Genomic DNA, 19918 nt, shown 5'->3' with positions numbered 1-19918 from the left:
GAGTTCCCCTCACGGACTAGTGGACCCCAGTTTGGGAAGTGACTCCCCTGCCCTTTTCTCCTCCAGAGCGTGGGTTTTGGACCCACATTGTAGACTTACAGATTCAGACCTGAGGAGCCCTGGCAGTGTCTGTTGCTGGGTGCCCGGAACCTGCCGGAGCTGTCTGCACAGAGCCCATCAGTCCCCATTACAGGTTAGTGGGTGACCATTGTCCTGGCTTCCCCTGGACTAAGGGGTTCCCCAGGGTGCCCAAACTGGCACAGTCCCAGGCAAACCAGGATGCATGGCCACCCTAACGTGACACTGAGACAGAAATGACTCCTTCATTCACTCCTGTCCACCCCACCCCCTGGGTCCCCCAATAGGACTCCATTAAGAACTCTGCGGTCTTAGTTCTTTGACTGTCTCAGCTCCAACGAACTTCCTGGGACTTCCTCCGCCAAATTACTGCTGGTGGGACCGCTGACCAAAGAAGAACATAAAGCTCAAGTCCTAATTTGATCAAACATTTAATTGCAATTTTATTACCAATTCAGTGGAGAAGGGCTACAGGGAAGGGGTGGCGAGCCTTTGGCGATGTGGTGGGATGTGAATGCTTTTTTTTTCTCATTCCCAAGGCCCCAGCTGTCTGTATAGTCTGGTAACATATTTCTTGAGAGTCTGGTCCCTGGCCAAAGGCCTTGATTTCCTTCCAAGTTGCTGCTGTAATTTATAGATTAACAACTCTTTCCTCTTGCGGGACATTGTTTGATGAGCTGTGTACAGTGCTCTGTGTTGTTTATCAGGGAAGACTAACAAAGCCTGGCATGTTTACCTTGCTTGAAGAACCGTGGCTGTGCAGAGACAAAGGCCCGCCTGACTCATCGCTGCTCCCACGCGGACTGCTCTCCTCCTGACCCTGTCCCCAAGCCCCCCGCCTACTTCTCTCGGGGAATAAACGCTGGGGATACTGTGTCCTTCCCAGCTGACTTTCCACTTTCATCTTTGTCGTTTAAAAAATCTGCACGGACGAGTGAAAACCAAGATTTCACCTCTCTGTCTGTTTTTGACGACACCGGCTTGACTCTCGGAGTCTCAGGCAGCAGAGCCACGGGAAGGCCACTGACAGTGCCTTCCACCCACCCGGGGCCTGCTCAGGCCTCTGAGCGTGCGCTGCCCTGAGCAGCCTGTTCTCAGGCAGATTCGGGTCCAGTCGGTCTGGAATGGGGCCTGACGTGCTGCATTTTTTTTTTCCAGGCGGAAATATATTTATTTAATTCTGTATTCATTATAGATATGTGTGGAAAGGAGCACTAGGCATGAATGAAGTAATGAAAAGTCACGCGGTAATGAGACTTAAGGTTAATCCGTTTTGTAGGTGGGCCTCTTCATTATTTCTGCCTCTATAGGTTCACAGGCTTTGGTGCAGCGATGCATTGCGGGTCGTGTGCAGTGTGCAATCCTAAAGTCTTTTTCACCACGTGGATTTTTACAGTGACCACTAAGCTGTATATGTGCATTCCACAGGTTAAAAACAGCACGAGTGATGCGCTTGGCTTTTGGCCGAAAGGACAGAACGGCTGGAATGAACACTCCAGGTAGGCAATGGCATGCTGCATTTCTAACCAATCCTCGGCGACGTCGATGCTGCTGGCCCAGGGGCCACATGTTGAGCACGGACAGAGTGGAGATGCCCAGCACTGAGGGGCCAGGATGAGGCTCACAATCAAAGTCTTCGTAAGACACCCTATCAGCGTTCTCTAGACCACGGACTCTACAACTCGAGAGCTTCTGTTTCTTCACCAGTTAATAGAGTTAATTAAATGTGGTTATGGTCATTAACTAAAAATTTAATCTCCACAACAGCCCTATTTAGGTATGGCTTAATACTTTTTAAGTTTCTCAACAACATTGTGTAGTTTTCAGCGAGGAGGTCTTACACAGCTTCTGTGAGATTTTTCCTGGTTTTTTATTTTAAAAATCATTAGATATGAACCGGTTTATATACATAAAGGACCCTGGATACTCACTACCCGTGAAAGTCTTGTGTTCATGACTTTCACTTACATTTTCTTAAAACATTATTTTAAAATTCAGCTGAGCAATGGCTTCCTGGTTTGGGGCTTATCACCATCCCTGAAACATGAATGTTTTGGGGACATTGGGAATCATTGAAAGAAAAGATAAAATTTCACAGTAATTCCCCACTATTGACAATTAGCTGCCTGAGGAATCAAAGTGCCCTGAGGGGGAAAAAGACAGAGCTATGGAAGAGATCACGTTTGTGGGAGATGAAGCTGGGGCCGGAAGGTTATGAACCTACCAATGGACAGACACAATGACCGCATCACCCTGGCCCTCCCTCTCAGCTTCTCAGATGCTTCTTAGCTACAAACATCCCTAGGTTTGCCTGCTCTCCAAACCTGGGAGCACTTTAGGATGTGAGGTGCAAACAGTTTATCAATGGTGAGGACTGCACATTCTTGTCTAAATGTAGGACTTTAGTACCACTTTGCTCAACGTCAATTTCTGCCGTGGAGCGGAGCTGCGAGTAATGGCTGCTGGTGACCAAGCAAAGGAAGACCAGCGGGGAGGCCAGGCTACGTGGCCAGCAGATGTGATGCCCATTCTCATTTACATTTCCTGTTCTGCCCACTCAGCAATAACATTAAACAAGAAAACAAACGCTGAGTTCTTCCCACCTCTGGTGAGTGTAGCACGGGAGGCACTTTTCCTGTTTGCAAAAAAGATTGATGCTTTGCATCGCTTCTCTCTCCATGTGAGAATTTGAACATAAATATGAAAACCAGGTCATTACCGTATCTTAACAATCCAGCTGTGTGGGCAGTTCTCAAATAACCAATAGGGTGTGTCTCAAAAATCTGTTTTTATGTCACTTGTCCGGCATATTCTTTCCTGCATGAGCACATTCACAGGAGATAAACTTAGTCATGAAGAAAGGGATGGGTACGGTAACACTGAATAAAAGGGGTCTTTTTTGGACATTCCATGTTATGTAACACTGAATAAAAGGGGTCTTTTTTGGACATTCCATGTTATTTTATATTAGTTTCAGGTGCACAGCATATATTAGACATTTATAGAACTTACGAAGTGATCCCGTCTGCCCAAGTCCCAATATGTCTAGTACCTACCTGGCACCATCCATACAGTACAAGAGGGTTTAAACTTAAAAAAATGAAACAGAGATGCATGTTTTCTATAAGCAGTAACTGCAGAAGAGGCAACTAGTTTTAAAATCTTAATATTTGTTGGATCTTCATAAGAGACTGCCTTGCAAACCCTTGCCTCTCCTATTCCATGGGAGAAGGCAGGAAAATGCCCCTTAAATGAGGCAGTCCCAAAGGGAGGCCTCTGAGCTGGGATTTCAATAGAATGAGAGCCACAGACCAGGATAACCAACCCCCTAACAGTTTTTTGAATTGTAAATAAGTGGCTGATGGAAGAAAGAGATCTGAGGAAGCAAATGCTCTGTCTCCTCAGATTACACCAGAGTCCCCCTCCCCTCCCAGGGACGGGGAAGAGGCACAGCTCAGAATGAGTGTCCAGTGTCCGGCCCTGGCTTAGGTCTCAGGGCCAGTGCTGTCCTTTCATGCCTCTTACCTTCAGGACTTCAGCCGCAGGTGAAAATGTGAGCCCTGTCCTTCCAGGCCCCAGGACAAGGTGACGGCCATGTGGGGTGCAGTGGGGGTCTTTGCAGGTGCAGGGCCCATGGTTTGCTGGGAGCACTGGTGCTTGAACCCAAGTGCTTCGTTTTCATCAGCTCATGGACAGCGTCGATTTTAGGTGCAACAGCTTTTCCCTCTGCTCTGAGTCTGCATCCACCGAGAAACGGGGAACCTCAGATATTCTAACCAAGACAAGGTGTAGCCCACCTGAAGAGTTGACATTCTGGCTTACACATTGAGTTTGGGTTCTGAGCACCATCTGCAGGAGCCTCACCAGCTCCCAGTTCTGGCATGTTCAGCAGACTCCCAGTCCAGAATACCCCCTGCTGCCCCTCCCTGACCCACAAGTGGCCAGACTAATCCAGAATACCCTCCCTGACCCATGAATGGCCAGTCCAACCCAGAATACCCTCCCTGACCCACAAACGGCCAGTCCAACCCAGAATACCCTCCCTGACCCACAAACGGCCAGTCCAACCCAGAATACCCTCCCTGACCCACGAGCGGCCAGTCCAATCCAGAATACCCCCCTGTAGCCCCTCCCTAACCCACGCGTGGCCAGTACAATCTAGAATACCCCGCTGGGCCCTCCTTGACCCAATCTTCAGTCTCTCCCTCAGAAGTCAACCTCTTTTTGATTCAATAGTGACCCATTTAAATAAAAGGCCTAACACAAAAAACTCAGGCAAATATGTTTAATTTTTTAAAATAACTGATGGCAAAATAAAATATTTACATCACATCATACTGTGTAAACATGTAAGGTCTCTGTACAAAGAAATATACATGCAAAATAATGTAAAAATTTAACTGAAATAATAGAAGAAACAATACACAAATAAAAGTTGTGAGGTTACGAATACACATCCAGTTCTGAATCCAATTTATTTTAAAAAGTTTCTGTACAATTTTACAAGAAACAAAACCCAAAAGAATAAATAAAATATATTGGAAGCTGCAAAGCTTAGCTACGCCACTTTATGGCTCAAGACCCAGGTGTCTGGCTGGCTCGGGAAGCGGGCTGGCCTCTGTTTTAGTGTATTTCACACAACAAAGATAAAAAGACATCCAGAAAAATTCAAGCGTGCCCAGAACCCCAGCGTCTATTGTGGAAGGCCTCCCCACACCAGCGCTAACTCTGCCCAGTGACAGGCAGGGGGCGCCAGCTCAAGGCTGCGAGTGCTTAATTGGCTTGTATTTCTTACCAAAAGCTCCAAGTCCAGCCAATTTGTGTACAGAAAGTTGAATGTCAAAAAGTCTAAAAAGTAGTAAATGTCCAGACTGATCTTGGGGAAAAAAATAATACTTTGGCATTCTGAATAATAGCATAATACATTTTAAAACATTACCCTATTATCCAGTTTTATATTCAGAGTATGAAATCACTTTTTACAGTCCTCAAAACTGACAAGTTTCACGAAGAGTCAAGTCTCCTGAACGGATGGCACAGGGCTGCGACCCCCCCAACCCCCCCGCCCCACCCGACACACGCACAAAACCATAAAGCTCACCGTACGAAGTATGTGCTTTTTCTATATATTTATTACAGGTACAACAGAGGTCTTCATAAATAGTTGCATAAAATGTTAAAGCCACAACATTGCACATGATATGAAATAAAACCAAAAAAACCCCAATGAGTGCATTTACAGTATTTTCATCTGACTGTATACTGCTCAACAATCTGATTGACGGCTTGGGGGCGGGGCAATGGGGTAGGGCCCAACCTGATGTCCTCAGTGGATGGGCAGAACCTTCTGGCCCCCAGAGGAAGCCCAGGCAGGAGTGGGAGAAAGGCGGAGGGGGGAGAGAGGGGGGAGGCGGATAAGGGCAGACTGAAGGCAGGACCAGTCTTATATACAAGTAAGGCCTACATTTCATCAGAGCAAAACAATTCATTCTATTTTTATGCAAAAGTTTGAGGTTGAATGCACATTTCAGAAGCCCAGTCTGGCGTCCCTGAGAGACGCACACAGACCAGGTGGCTGGGAAGCTCGGAGCCAGGTGGACGCCAAGCTCCGCAGCAGGTGCGGGGACGGCCGCCGCTGGGGTGCGTCTTCCCCAGAGGTGGCAGTGTCTCTGTTTTGTTCGTTAACACCAGTGGTTGAACATAGGCATTTCGTTTCCTTGAATAAGTCTTGTAAAATGTTAAATTTGCAAAATTCTATGTGTGTTCGTTTAAAAAAGTTTCTTTTTTTTATTTTTTGCAGGAACCTGAATAAAAGACTGTGACACAGCAATGCTGTCTCGGCTCTCAGAGCGAGAGAAGGTCCTCCACCCAGCAGGCTGGCAGCCGCCCGCACCCGAGCCAGCTCGCTCGGAGTGCGGGCTCCACACGGTGCACTACGGCAGCGGAGCAGTTATGTTGGCTCGTGTTTCTCTCCGAAATTCAAATTAACAGCTGATTGGCAGGTGAAAGAGAATGAGAAAGAACTTCAAGACAGGTCAAACCCGAGGCAGAAGCCTGCTCTGCAGGAAGTTTTTAACGCTACGGATAGGTCGAACGTCGTTCTGGTGTTTGCGCCGCTCAATGAAGGAGGTCAGTCTGGACGTGTCGAGGACGCCCGTGCCTTTGCCGTGGCCGTGGCCCGCCTGCAGCCACTGCTCCTGCAGGGCCAGCGCAGCCGAGGGACGCCTGGCGGGGTCCTCCTGCAGGAGGAAGCACACGAAGTCCTTGGCCTTCTGGCTCACTCCTTTAAAGTAGTCATCTGGGAAACTAAAGTCTAGTCGGCAAATGTTCAGGCAGGTCTCTTCCACGCTGTCGTCCAGGAAGGGAGACACGCCGCTGAGAAGGACGTAGGTGAGCACTCCAACACTCCACGTGTCCGAGGTCAGGGAGACCGGGTTCCCCAGGATGATTTCGGGGGCTGCGAACTCGGGGTTCCCCAGTAACTGGTGGATGTAGTAGGTGGTATTGAGTTGGACAGCATCTCCAAAGTCGGCCAGTTTAATCGTCGGCGTGGCTGAACTCTGACCCACCAGGATGTTTTCGGGCTAGAAGATAGGATAAGGCAACCATCATTTTCCCAACACCAATCGTTAGCTGAGGCATGATGCTCACCAGGACCTGTGACGTCGACCGGAACAAGCTGTTCACGTGCAAAACAAGGAGGAACTCTTGGCAGGCGCTGAGGGAGGAAAGGGCAGCAACACGGGAGACCCGCCCGATGCGGCTTGGACCAGCCTCCCTGGAGGTCGGTGTGAGGCAGCGCGTTCAATATGCCGGTGTAGGAAGCTGGGTGTTCCTTTCCCCTCCCAGCATGAAGCAATCCTCTCCCTTCCTTACTCCGTCACTGAACCAGCCCAGCAAAACGGCCAGACTTTCCAAAATCCCACGAAACGTGTAAGAGCTCAGATCACCGAAAGCAAACTCTTAAACACAGAGTGGAAATCAGTGTCCCCAGTCCCCCTGGGGCACCTGGCCTGGCTTCAGAGGACCAGCGGAGAGGCTCCCATACGCTTGGCCGAGCCGCGGTCACACTCGCTGCCGTCCCGAGAGCCCCACTCACCTTGAGGTCCAGGTGTGCGATCCTGCAGTTGTGAAGGTATCGGACGGCCTCCAGCACCTCCCCCAGGTACGCCCTGATCTTCCCTTCGGTGAGGTTTCCCCATCGCACCACGCAGTCCAGGAGTCGCCCCTGGTCAGCCCTGCGGACGCAGGAAGGGGTGTGACCATCAGCATGGGGCTGCTGTACTTTGGAGACCTTTCTGGTCTAATACGAAACAAACACAGCATCTGTCCCCTCTGTCAATGTGCTGTCGGTGTTTCAGATTCTACCTCCACCCGAAAGCACGGCTGGATCAGGAGGTGATTTCGTGTTAACGTCACTGTGGAGATGCATGTGGGGGACAGGGCAGCTCCACCCTTGGAGGGAACTGGGAGGCTCCTGCCCAGTGGTCTCCACTCAGACCCTGCCTCCTGGATGTGAGGAAACAACGTGGGCCTCTGCTGAACGAGGGAATGAGGTGCGTCCTCCCCAAGCCTTAGTTTTGTCATCTGTAAAATGGGTGATGGGAAGGCTCTACAGATGATGTAAGCAGGTACTAAGGCAATATAGTAAGTGCTGCAGGATGGTCTCAAAAGTCTTCCTACTGTGAATTTACTTTTAAAAATTACAAAACACATATACAAAAACAAAAAACAATAAAACATTTATACAGTGCTGCTCATGTGCAGGGGACTATATACCTTCTACCAATTCATTTAATCCTCTGAGAAGAGTGTTTTATTGTCCCCATTTTATGGATGAGGAAACTGAGGCACAGGAAGGTATGTAACTTCCCAAGGCCACACAGCTCATAAGTGAAGGCGGGAATTGCGATGTGGTGGTCTGGCCCCGGCCTTTCTGAACATCGGTTTACGGTGCCCACTCTGTTTGCAAAACAGAAACTTATAGGAAGATCAATACTTGTCTGGTAATGGCGAGTAATCACGGAGAATTTGTTAGTAATTTGTTATGAAAATAAGTCCTATTAACCCTATGGTGAGGCCCAAATGTTTTGTTTCCCAGTGAAAAGAAATGACGGCTGAATGCACTGAAACTCCTAAACCCAAAGTGGAGGGCTGGCCGATTTCTGATGAGGACCGACGGGCGGTTCTTGTGGAAAAGCCCAGGAAGACAGGCAGTTCTGAGTCTTCAGCGTCTAGAGCTAGAAAGGACCCAGTCAGGCGCCCAAAGGGGCCAGGGCTCTGCTTAGACATTGTTTAGCCTTAGTGACCGTCTGAAGTAGCTGGGATTTAAAGGATGCCCAGGCCCCACGTGATGGACATGCCCTTTGCACGTGATGACGGCCTGGGGGGGGGGGGGCGGGGGGAGGGGGGGCTGCCCTCCTCCCTCCGCCATCTGACAGGTTTGCTGCCCCTGAGCGCGGCTGAGCAGGCCCATGACGGGCCGGCCGGCGGCGGTTTCAGCAGTGCAGCCCTGGGCAGGGAGACCCTCCGGAAGCGCCCCCTCCCCAGGCCGGTGCCGCTCAGTCCTGCGGCAGCCTTGCCTCTGACGGCTGTGGGGTGGAGGCACGTACCAATTCTTCAAAAAATAGGAATATGAGAAACAGAAACGAATGCCCCATAAAAAGGAGGAATCGGAACTTAAACAAGGCTGAATGCTGCGATGTTTCACAGAGCCCAGGATGCTCTGGGGCAGGGCTTCCCGATGCCGGTATTGCTGACAGTTGGGGTGTCCTGTCACCCCCATCCTGAGTTGTGACACCGAGAAAGTCTCCAGACACCACCCAATGTCCCCTGAGGGACAAAACTGCCCGTGGAGGGCCCCTGTGCTCGGGTCACACGCCTCCTTTGAAACGACTGAACCATTTACTGAGATGCCCGTGGGGGACCAGCGGGGCTGCTCTGGTGGGAGGCCTCCCCTCCAGGGGTGACCTTGCGGTGAGGAGCCCGTCTCACCCTGACTTCTCATTGGCCCTCAGTGGGGATGGGCAGGAGCTGAGGGGCATGACTGGTCCCGGGCTGAGCTTAATGCCTGAACCTTCAGACAGAGCAGGTGGCGAGCCCCTCCCAGGGCGTGTGTCGTCAGAGGCCTGGAGTCCTGGAGTCCTTTGGGGACCAGGGAGCACCCCAGGTTGGCTGAGACCACGCAGGAGCCTGGACGGGGCTGGCTTGCCACTTCCTGTGGGACCGGTCATACGCATACGAAAGTGGTCTTTCCACGTTTACTGGAAGGCTCTAAAACTGTGGTCTGAGAGCAGGCATGTTTTTTAGAAGTTCTGTGAATGCTGAAATCCCAATTTTTACTCGAAATAGCACTTGAAGTTGAGGTGGAGGGCAACAGAGAGAGAGAGCCCGGGGTACGCACATTTCCAAAACCAGGACGTAGCTGGTGGGGGTCTCGAAGGTGTCGAGGAGGCCGACGAGGAGCGGGTGCTGGACGTTCCGCAGGACGCCAAGCTCGTGGGTGACCTGGTCGCGCTTCATCAGCTTCTTGTTCACAAATTTGGTGGCCACTGTTTGCTTGGTTCCCTTCTGATCACATTTCTTAACGACAGAGAATCTGCCCCTGGAAAACAGTTGGAGAAGAGCTTTCAGGATGCCGAGCCAGCCCTGGAGAGAAGGCGGGATGCGGCGGCCTCCCACGCCCGTGCCCGCGCCGGAGCCCCTCGCTGCTGACACCTTCTCCTGGGTTGGCAGGAGTCCCCTGCTACCCGCCTACGGCTCCATGTATAGCTGGAACCCGAGGGACACATTCAGCCTTTCTCAACCTGGACTCCATGGGAGAACCAAGTCCTACAAGAAATGGTATGGATGACGCCTCCCAGATTTCCCCACGCATGGGACACGGCTGGTGGTCCCCGAGGTGCAGGGCAGGAGTCACCCACTGCATCCATGGGAGGCTTACGGCAGTGGGCCGTCATTCTCTCTGGAACCTGAGCTGAAAACATCTTGTTACTTCCAACGTTTAGTACTGAACGATGAACACAGGTTGCTTTGCAAATGTAACACCTCTAACTCCCAACCGGCTCACACACCGTTTACCTTCACTGTCTACTGCCAGTGAGCTGCGTCCTACCCGCTGCTCTCCCGAAAGGGGCTCGGGTCGTACCTGCCCAGCTCGGCCACTTCGCTGTAGAAGGAGTCGAAGTTGTCCTTCCAGGTCACCAGGATCCCGTCGCTCCCTGGACCTGCAAGAGGAGCAGCACCTGCCTGAGCCTGGTTTGTGGGGCGGGCGCGTCTGGGGAGGAAGCCTGCAGACCTGCGTTGCCCCACGCGCAGGCACACCTGGCTGCCCAGTGTGGGCGCTCACCGCCAGGAAGGGGCGCTGGGCTCAGCATGAAGAAAGACGGACTATGCGACAGAGATAAACACACACTTCCTCCTCCGTGACTGCCCGCTCCCCCTTCGTCTGAACTCTCTCTTAATTCCCTTAGTTTTCCCTCCTGACTCTTATTTTTAAAAAAGCCACCTGCATAATTTGTGACATTTCTTAAAAATGAGAATGTCGGGGGTTCTTTACTCTCAAATTCAAGGCTTCCTTTTTTGTGCCATGATCCCCAAATCATGTTACTTCCTTTCTTTGACTTAATGAGGTTAAAATATTTAGCATTAATATATGTGGGATAAAAATTCTAAGACAATTCTGTTTATTGTCTACACACAGGGAGCTCTGGACTCAATGCACCTTTCAGTTCAGATTTTTATTTTCGCTCTTGGATGTGACTTCCAATACCTGGTGCAGCTACAGGATCAGCGAGAACCCACATTAGCCCTATCACACATTGGCCACGGGCAACATGACAGCTGGAGGCCAATCAATACTCACTGAGCATCTCCATATGCCAAGTGCTTGTACGGGCAATCTGAAAGGCTTATGATATGGGTTCTGCCTCACAGCTTAGGGGAGGAGTGGGAAAGGGCCTTGCCAGGCAGTAGAGAGAGCAAGGGCTTAGACCAGAGACTCGGGTTCCACCAAGGGTGCCTGGAGCACGTAGAGGGGACAGGAGGACACGCCCACTAGAAGGCCTGTGAGGTCTGAGGCAGGCACACAGCCTACACAGGGCCAACCACCTTCCCTCCTTTCCTTACTTCCTTCTCACTCACATCCATGCGACCAAGTTAGATTAGACTCTTAGAGCCAAAGCGTCAACTGAGTGATTGGATTAAAGAGAAACTGGGCCCCTAGCCAGTTTGGCTCAGTGGATAGAGCGTCGGCCTGTGGACTGAAGGGTCCCGGATTCGATTCCAGTCAAGGGCACATGCCTCAGTTGCAGGTTCCTCTCCAACCTGGGCCCTGGTCCGAGCGCGTGCAGGAGGTAACCAATCCATGTGTTTCTCTCACATTGATATTTCTCTCTGTCTTTCCCTCTCTCATCCACTCTCTAAAAATCAATGGAAAAATATCCTCGGGTGAGGGTTAAAAAAAAATAAGAGAGAGAGAGAGAGAGAGAGAGAGAGAGAGAGAGAGAAACTGGTACAAGAATGTGTTTTGAAAACTTGAGCACAGAACACACCTAGTTCCAGTTGAGAGGTTGGCTCCAGTACCCAGTGGCCAGAGTCAGAGGCCTGACCTTGTGAGCGGTGCCTAGAGGTCAACCACCCCAGGAAGCGCCAGAGCCCGGGTCTGTCACTCGCAGCTCCTGTTAAGACCTATTTTCATGTTTCCAGCCGTGACGGGGGTGGGGGCGCTGGGCTTGAGCCTCCAGTGCAGGGGTGCAGCTCACCTAGAACCCTCAGGCTGGCCGAGCAGGAGGCCGATCCCATGTCGTTCACAGCGATGCACGTGTAGATGCCGTCGTCATCGGTGGTCACGCCCACGATCTTCAGAGAGGCCTCTCCCAAGTCACTGCCGCACAGAGAACACACCTCGCGTCAGAGAGGCCCAGCCCCGCTGGCAGCCTCCACCTCTCTCCTTCGGGGTCCAGAAAAGAAGGAGCTCAAGGGCTGATGAGGAATCTCAGCGGAGGTTTAATTTTAGTTGCACACCCAGGTACGGAATGTCCCCTCGGGGGAAGCGTCCCAGTGTGAAGGCGACCATGGGCTCAGCGATGTCAGTCCCAGGGGAACCTGCCTGTGAAAGCGAGCACATGCGAGCTGCCCTCACCTGTAGGAGATGCTGTAGTGGCCGTCGTTGTTCAAGGTGTTGTGCTCAGGGCCCTTCCAGGTGATCGAGGCCTTTGGGCGTCCACAAACGCGACATCTGAGAACCACGGTCTCCCCTGCCTCACACGTGACCTCACTCAAGGGAATGACGAATTCTGGGGGAACTGCAGGAGAAAGGAGTCAGTACCGCCGGTCCTCTGGGCCCCCTCCCTCGCCCACCAACACTTTCCTACAGACAAATGGGACTCAGTTGCTGCCTGAGCCCAGCGCTCCTTGGAAAACCCGTCTCCCTAGGCTACACGTCTGTGTCCTGAGACCTGTCCCCAGACCCGCAGCCTGTAAGACCGGCAGAAACGGTAATGGCACTCACCGTCATAAATGTAGTTGGGACTGAGAAGCTGAAAGGAAAAAGCACACAGGCATTAACCAAACACGGCCGACTGCGAGGTGTATCGCTTTCCCTCCAAGGCTACCCTAACCCATGAAAGAGGAGAGAACACGTCTGGGTTCGCCTGGGTTTCATTCACAATCGGCCACATGTTCACTCCTTTCAATGCACTTGAGCTTCCTGTCATAAGAATTTGGGTGGATTTGAAGCACAAAAGCACTGCTTAAACGTGGAGATGTCTGTCTTCCCCATCCTACAAGCTGAGTCCAGCTGTCCCTGGACCTTTTCCTTCTGCAGAATGGCCGTGTCCTCACCCAGCGTCCCCAGATTCCCAGGCAAACCCCCGGGTTAAGGCAATCTGATTATCAAGAGCAAAGCTGACTGGAGCCTGGAAATTTCTAGAGCCATGACCTGTACCTCGGCATCTGGTCACTCCCCGTGGCCTGAGGAGGCCCGAGCCACAGTGGCTTTGCTCTATCCGCTTCTGAGAATCTCATCTCCGCTCCTTCCAGGAACCTAATAGCGTTCTTTGTCAAAGGCAGGCGTGCACCTGGGAGTGTCCACGTGTCTACCTGGCTCCTTAGAACACATCACATGCCTGTGCCAGCCAGCAAAGCCCCCGAGAGCCTCTGCAAAGCCCACAGGGTCTGCTGGCGGGGCTGAGAGAGGTGGCGTGTGGTTGGCACGTGGCTGCCAAGCAAGTCCCCGGGCCTGCGCCAGCCCCTCCTGCCACCGGGGACGACACAGGTCCTGACACTGGTTCATGGGACACTCGGTCTCACCTTCACAGATACCTTGTTGCCAAGTCCTTCCCGTGACTTCCGATAACCGTTCTCTAACTTGCCTTCCCGTTTGCCGTCTTTATCTTTTTTCTCAGATTTTTTTCTTAAACGGAGTGCTGTGTGCCAAGATGTTGACTTCCTAGGGGAGAGAGCACACTGTTTAGTGCTCTGCCTTCCCAGTGTTCGGCGAGGATCCGGGAAGCGCTGGAGAAAAGCTGACTGCTCAACGCGTGCAGATACCAGGCGGCGGCGAAGGCCAAGGGCACGCTCCTATGATTCTCAACAACCGAGATATAAAACCACCACTTTCTTAAGTCAAACAGGAAGGACTGACATACAAAGGTGCCTGGGACGGTAGCTTTATGCATCAACTGGACTGGGCCCTGGGTGCTCTGCAGTTTGGCCAATTATCCTGGGTGTTTCTGCATGAGGTTAACTTTTTAACTGGTAAAGCTGGTAACTCTTCATGCAGTGGTGGGCCTCATCCCCTCAGTTTAAGGTACGAATAGGACGAAAAGGTCGTCTGCTTTGAGCAAGAGGGAACATTCTCCAGCAGAACGCCTTCAGATCTCATCTGCACCACAGGCTCCCTGGGCCTCCAGCCGCTGGCCCCACTGCAGATTTGGACTGGCCGGCCTCCATAATTGCACGAGCCAAATCCTTATACTAACCACCCTCCCCCCCGCCCCTCTCTCTCTACACACACACACACACACACACACACACACTCTCTCTCTCTCTCTCTGTATATATATTCTATTTCTCTGGAAAACCCTAAAACAGTGCCAAGGATATTTTTGGAAGAAACAAAGTATGAAATTGGAATTCTTGAGCAATGTACTAGAATTAAATATTTCTGTGTATCAAGGAGAAACAGGACAAGAGATTGTCATGGGAGACAGGCTTTCTGCAGCCTGAACTCAAGCCCGGCCTCCCTGGGGGGTGGGAGGGGCAAGCGCCGAGCCCAGCGGCGCAGCCTGTGCTGCTGACCCAGCCAAGGGCACAGCCGAGCGGGGACGGGGCCATGACCACCGTCGGCGCCTTTGGGGCTGGGTTTCTGGGCTGAAGCCTTTGGAGACCTCAAATGTCCCCAAGTCCTGCCATGCATCCCAGAGGCCAGGCCAGCCCCAGCCACAGCCGGAGGGGTTCAGGAGAGGGAATTTTTGAATCCAGCACCTGACTTTAGGTTTTTGTTTTTTAAAAAATAATATTTAATGCAGTAAAATTGTTTTCTAGTTTCCTAACTGATTTAGCCTTTCTGTATATGTAAAGGCAAGGTACCGTCCATCTTCACCCGCAGCTTCCAGAATGAGTATCCTCACTGACGTACGCCAATGAGTCAGCGGTCCTTGGAAAGTCCCCTTCCCCAGACATCCCGGGACTGAAATAATATCAAGGTCTGTCTAGTGCAGGGATGGCGAACCTTTTGAGCTCGGCGTGTCAGCATTTTGAAAAACCCTAACTTAACTCTGGTGCCGTGTCACATATAGCAATTTTTTGATATTTGCAACCATAGTAAAACAAAGATGTATATTTTTGATATTTATTTTATATATTTAAATGCCATTTAACAAAGAAAAATCAACCCAAAAAATGAGTTCGCGTGTCACCTCTGACACGCGTGTCATAGGTTCGCCATCACTGGTCTAGTGGCTTGAAAAAGCCATGCGTGTACAAGTGCAGGTCGTGAGAACCTGGGGAACGAGTCTGAGAGACAGAAAGCCATCTTCACTCGGGCCCACCCTGCTGGCGAGGAGCTGGAGCGGACAGAGAAGAGCTGCTCCCTCAGTGGCTTCGCCCCCGGGACCCTCCCCCGCTGCCCCCGCACTCACTTGAGGGTCCCGTCGGGGCTCTCCATGATGACTGCGCTGGTGTGCCCCAGGACGAAGCCCGGAATCCAGCCCTCGGCGGCGGGGCACTGGTCCGTGGCGGCGCGGAACACCAGAAACATGTTCTGCTGGTTGCTGGCCAGAATCTGAACGACCTCTCCTTGATAGACGTTGATCTCATCCTCCTTCACTGCCGTGTAATCGTGTGTCACCAACATGGTGGAGATGTTGCTACTGCTGCTACTTTCACTCTGGAGGGGCGGAGACGGAGAGAGAAAGGCAGAGGGACCTGAAACGAGGCCCACCCACAAATGCACGTGTCAGTGTGCGTCGCGACAGGACCACTCGGAGCTCGCTCACCAGAGTCTCTCTAGAAAGCAACTTAGAAACAATCCGGAAAATATACCAGTGACGTGACGACACTTTACACTGGGAAGCTTTTATTCCAGTGCCACGATTTCAGCCCCACCTCCTGGCGCCTTTGGAGCGCGGCTCAGGTCTCGTGTTCATGCCATGTGGGGTTGTACCCACGTCACAGCAATGCCACTGCGACTACCACGCTCCTTTAAACAGTGTTATTACATGGAAGAGCTGCCAGCAGTAGCCCTTTCGCTCATTGAAGGATTGGAGGGTGGAGGAGCCCCCAAATCCGCCAGGAGAAAGTTCATGAGAACGCACATTCCAGGGTCCGGCCACGTCGCTGGCAGACCCGTCACTCCCACCTTTTCCCTTCCAGAATGCAGAACACCTAAAAGTAAATCGACTGCTACTCTGCTCTGAGGGAGACTGCTCCGCCTTCTTTGCGTGTCCCGTGGTGGGTGGCCCGCAGTGTCCAGCAGTGACCGACATGCAGCTGGCACTCAATACGTGTTCAGCCACGCAGTCAGCGAGGCAAGATTGCAAACGCAAAACAAGGATCATTGCTTAAGCCCACCTACGGGGCCCACAAGCTGAGTGGTATTGGCTGGCAAGGGGAAGCAACACAAAAGGCGGTATTTGTCCCAACCTGTCAAATGTTTACCGAGCGACCTTTGGTTCCGGGGGAGGAGGAAGAGGAAGCTGAGACCACTGCCGAATCCTGAGCTACATCCTGGCCAATCCCTTCTATTGAGTCGGGACATGGGGGATGGCGTCCAGTGCCCTGCTCCCATGAGCCTGTTCTCAGAGGTGGGCCTCATCCAATCAGTTGAAGGCACCAGCGGTGTGGCCTAGATGCGTGGATCCCAGGGCCTCTGATGATGCTAGCCTCTGCCTGGCCCCCGGACGCCCGGGACAGGTCCTGGGTCGGGGTGGATGTGACTGTGAGACAACCCTGCCACGTGCCGGTCACCCCGGCTACTGGGCTGCTGTCAGGACGGCTGGGGCAGGCGGCGGACTGCTGTCAACAAGCCAGCGCGCTGGGAACCGGCTCTGAATCCAGACCCGCAGGGATGTTTAAAGGAAACACAGGGGAGGGCCGCGCTGCCCTTCGTCTCACCGGGGAGACTGCTGCGTTCCCGCCCGCGGAAGCCCGTGCGGTCGTCGGTGAGCGCTGGCCTGTGCATAGTCATTTATGCAGTTTTATCCTTTCAGTGAGCATTTTAGTGTTCTGGCTTTTAGAGCAACAGCCAGTAGTTTTGCGATTACAAGGCCACGTTTGCTAGAAAAAGAGCAACCTCAGTGGCACAGCCGCTTTGGGTGACATCGCATGCCCGGCTTTGTCTCATCGTTGGAGTGTTTTTCCACAATCATGATAGCTATTGGTGGTTTCTGAACACGTCCTATGTACCAGGGTAAGTACAGGCCTCTACAATCCACCCGAATGCTCACCACCACCGTGCCAGTGGGCAGGACCGTCCCCCCTGATGGCGTGGGAGGCGAGGGGTTCGCCCTGGACACCTGGCCCCTGAGAGGAAGGCAGGGCTGCCGTTACTGCCGCCCAGGTGGATGTGTGCAGGGAGGTTGTGCATCACACTTGGGGGCTGCACAGTTTGGCCGATCCACATCCACTCCACTCTTGTTCTCTGTGGAACTTTCTAGAGGTGCCCATATAAAGGAGGAAGAAGAACCTGGGACGTGGGTCAGGCACAGCTGCCTGCCTGTCTGTGACCGCAGACAGTTCCCCGGAAGCCGTCAAGAGGAAGGAGGCCACTGCCGACGGCCGGGGGTAAGGTGGCCCAAGCGGGTGGGCACGGGGCAGGGCGGCGGTAACTTTTAACTGAAATACTCGAGTCTAGAGGCCAAACCCCCACCTGAGCCTCTAGCGGTCTCCCCAGGCCTCTAGGCATTTCTGTAAGGACTCAGCAACTCACCCACAACACTGGCAAGTTCCCCATTGCCTGCCACATAAGAAAAAGTGACCGACAGAAGTAAGAGGCAACTTTTGCAACCTACGACTTGCTGGATTATGTGCCACACGTGGCTGTGCCTCTGCCTCAGAGGGAACATCCTGGGAGGCAGCCAGGGGGTGGCCGTTACGGGTGGGCACCTGCGCTGGAGCGCCTGGGTGCTCATTCTGAAGCACAGACTCTGAGAACTCCTGGGTGCTCAGGGGATGAGCCTACGTGATGCTCCCTGGCTCATTTCGTAGGGGTCGCAGCTGCGAGCGAGGCCTGCATCAGAGTGTCCAACAGGTGCGTCGCTGGGCCCCCTGCGTCTCCTCCTGTGGCTGAAATCGGGTTCTGACCCTCACTGCTCACCGAGCACTGCAGACCCACCACCGGGCCAAGCCGCCCTGCAGCTCGTGGAACGGCACCGGAACATGGATACTGGTGATGGCCATGCAGAGGGTGCCTGCCCGGCCACGCGAGTTTGAGAATAAGACTCAGGGTAAATACATGTACCAAGACCCACTTCCTAATTCCTTCCTCAATTAAATATGGAGTTTAACAAGGTACATAACAAAAAAGAGGAGGACAGGATAAGGCCACGCCAACCCAAACAAGGAATTAATAGAAGTCCAGAGGAGAGACATGCATAAGCCAGATGTTTATATATACACATATATATATAAAGAGAGACACACACCCTTTTAGGGAAATGTATTTAAAAATGTATAAAGCAATCAAACATACACCCATTAGAACAGTTGTATTCCCTCACGCATGCCTTCAGGAAGGTGTTACGGGCCAGGCCATCTACCGTGTAGGAAACAGTTGGGGAGGAGAGTGAGGAGGCCACAAAATGGGGGGAAAATCCACCATGGCAACCTTTCTGCTTGAGATTACAACATAGGTGACAGGCAAAATGCGGGTGAGGATTCCTGGGGCGCCGCAGCCCGCACTGCGCCCCCTGCTGGACAGATGCAGACACGCTCCCACTCCAGCCTCCGCCTCTGCTCCCAGCGCTGGCAGGAGCCCTAAAGCAGTCTCTCTCTTCCAGAGTGAAACTGTGGAGGGAGCAAAACTTCCACTGCAGAGATTCCTTCCCCCCATTTTGTCAGCTTAGTTTGCTCTGAGTAGCTGTTGGAAGTTTTCTTGAGGTTTTTTTTTTCAGGTTTTATTATTTTTTCCCCCAGCAGATGAGTCAAAAATGCTGTAAAGATAATTTAAGGCATAAAAGAGCACAACCAAGCGATGAGCAAAAAGCGTATAAAGTGTAGGTTTCAAATTAAATAGGAGGCAGGCAGCAGGGACACTGACCCTCTAAAAAATGAGTGAGGAAGGCGGGACACAAAGGAAGTTCCAAGAGTCTGCTGGCTGGAAAACGGAAAAGACGTACAGACGCCGCGTTCAGAGGTTAATGACGGGTTTTCCCACATTAAGGAAACACAAACAAAGCAGAGAGCGAGTTAGTAGAGATGAGAGCAGCGCTGTCCCCGGAGCAGGGGGGTTAGGAGGCGTTTGTGTGGGCTCGGCTGTGGCCCGTCCTGCAGACGGCGGACACGCACGCGGAGCTACACGTGTCTACGTGGTCAGGGCACAGAGAGGACCGGAGGAGTTGATGACTGCAGGCGGCACGGAGAGCCAGGAGTTAGTACGGAGAGCGCAGCGCCGGAGGTTTAGAAGAGCTGGCGGGACAGAGGCAGTGGGGCGGGCGGGCGGAGGCTGCCAGGCGTTCTTACCCCATTGCTCTGGGTGGACTGCACGGACTGCTCGCTGGCCGAGGAGCACGTGCTCATGCGGTCCGTGTCTTTGCCGGGGGCCGAGTGGCGGTGCGCCTGCCGCTGGAGGGAGTCACTGTCCCCCGGGAAGGTGAAGGAGCCCGGCCGGCTGGCGGGGGAGGCGGGGATGGAGCTCCAGAAGGAGCCCCCCTTCTGCAGGGGGCTGCTGGGCGGGAAGGGCTCCTTGCCCAGTGGAGAAGGGAACACGGTGGCGAGAGGAGAGTTCAGCGGCGAGATGGCCCCGGGCCGGGGCTTTCCCAGGGGCAGGGAGCCCAGGCTGCTCCGCGAGCGGCCGTCCTCCGGGTGGGCCCGCGCCTCCTTGGCCTCCTTGGCATTTCCGTCCTGGCTGGCCCCTGCAGCGCTCCCGGCCGACTTCCTGGGGCTCTCGATCACCTTCATCTTGGGGATCTGCTCCGCTTCTCTCTCAGGACCTTCAGACGGGCCGCTGGGGGGGAGCCTGCCGGGCTGGCTGGGGCCGGCCTCCAGGCTGAGGCTGCTGCTGGGAGGAGGCAGTGAAGGGCCGGGAGTGGACATACCTGACATCTTGTCTGCCTCTGCCTGGCTGGAGGCTGCAGAGGAGACCAGCACGGGGGAGTGGTGTCGGACGGGCTGGGGGATC

At 53.0% G+C, this 19918-nt stretch overlaps 1 protein-coding gene across 1 annotated transcript in view; it reads right to left on the bottom strand.

Annotated features, from left to right (window-relative positions):
* Nucleotides 1-4348: 4348 nt before the first annotated feature.
* TRIO (trio Rho guanine nucleotide exchange factor) overlaps nt 4349-19918 on the bottom strand; it is a 217751-nt gene continuing 202181 nt past the window's right edge. The window contains exons 49-58 of the mRNA XM_005871063.2: nt 19261-19913; nt 15222-15469; nt 13390-13528; nt 12590-12617; nt 12221-12383; nt 11841-11962; nt 10226-10304; nt 9482-9682; nt 7178-7316; nt 4349-6662 (exon numbers count right to left, since the gene is read on the bottom strand). Of these exons, the coding sequence (XP_005871125.1) occupies nt 6114-6662; nt 7178-7316; nt 9482-9682; nt 10226-10304; nt 11841-11962; nt 12221-12383; nt 12590-12617; nt 13390-13528; nt 15222-15469; nt 19261-19913 (2321 nt within the window). The 3' untranslated portion in view covers nt 4349-6113. The remainder of the gene's footprint in view (nt 6663-7177; nt 7317-9481; nt 9683-10225; nt 10305-11840; nt 11963-12220; nt 12384-12589; nt 12618-13389; nt 13529-15221; nt 15470-19260; nt 19914-19918) is intronic.

The sequence above is a fragment of the Myotis brandtii genome, unplaced genomic scaffold (genome assembly GCF_000412655.1).
Source record: "Myotis brandtii unplaced genomic scaffold, ASM41265v1 scaffold328, whole genome shotgun sequence".
In the NCBI taxonomy this organism is placed as follows: Eukaryota; Metazoa; Chordata; class Mammalia; order Chiroptera; family Vespertilionidae; genus Myotis; species Myotis brandtii.
Note: the sequence above shows the minus strand (reverse complement) of the source record. Positions and strands in the feature narration are given on the sequence as shown.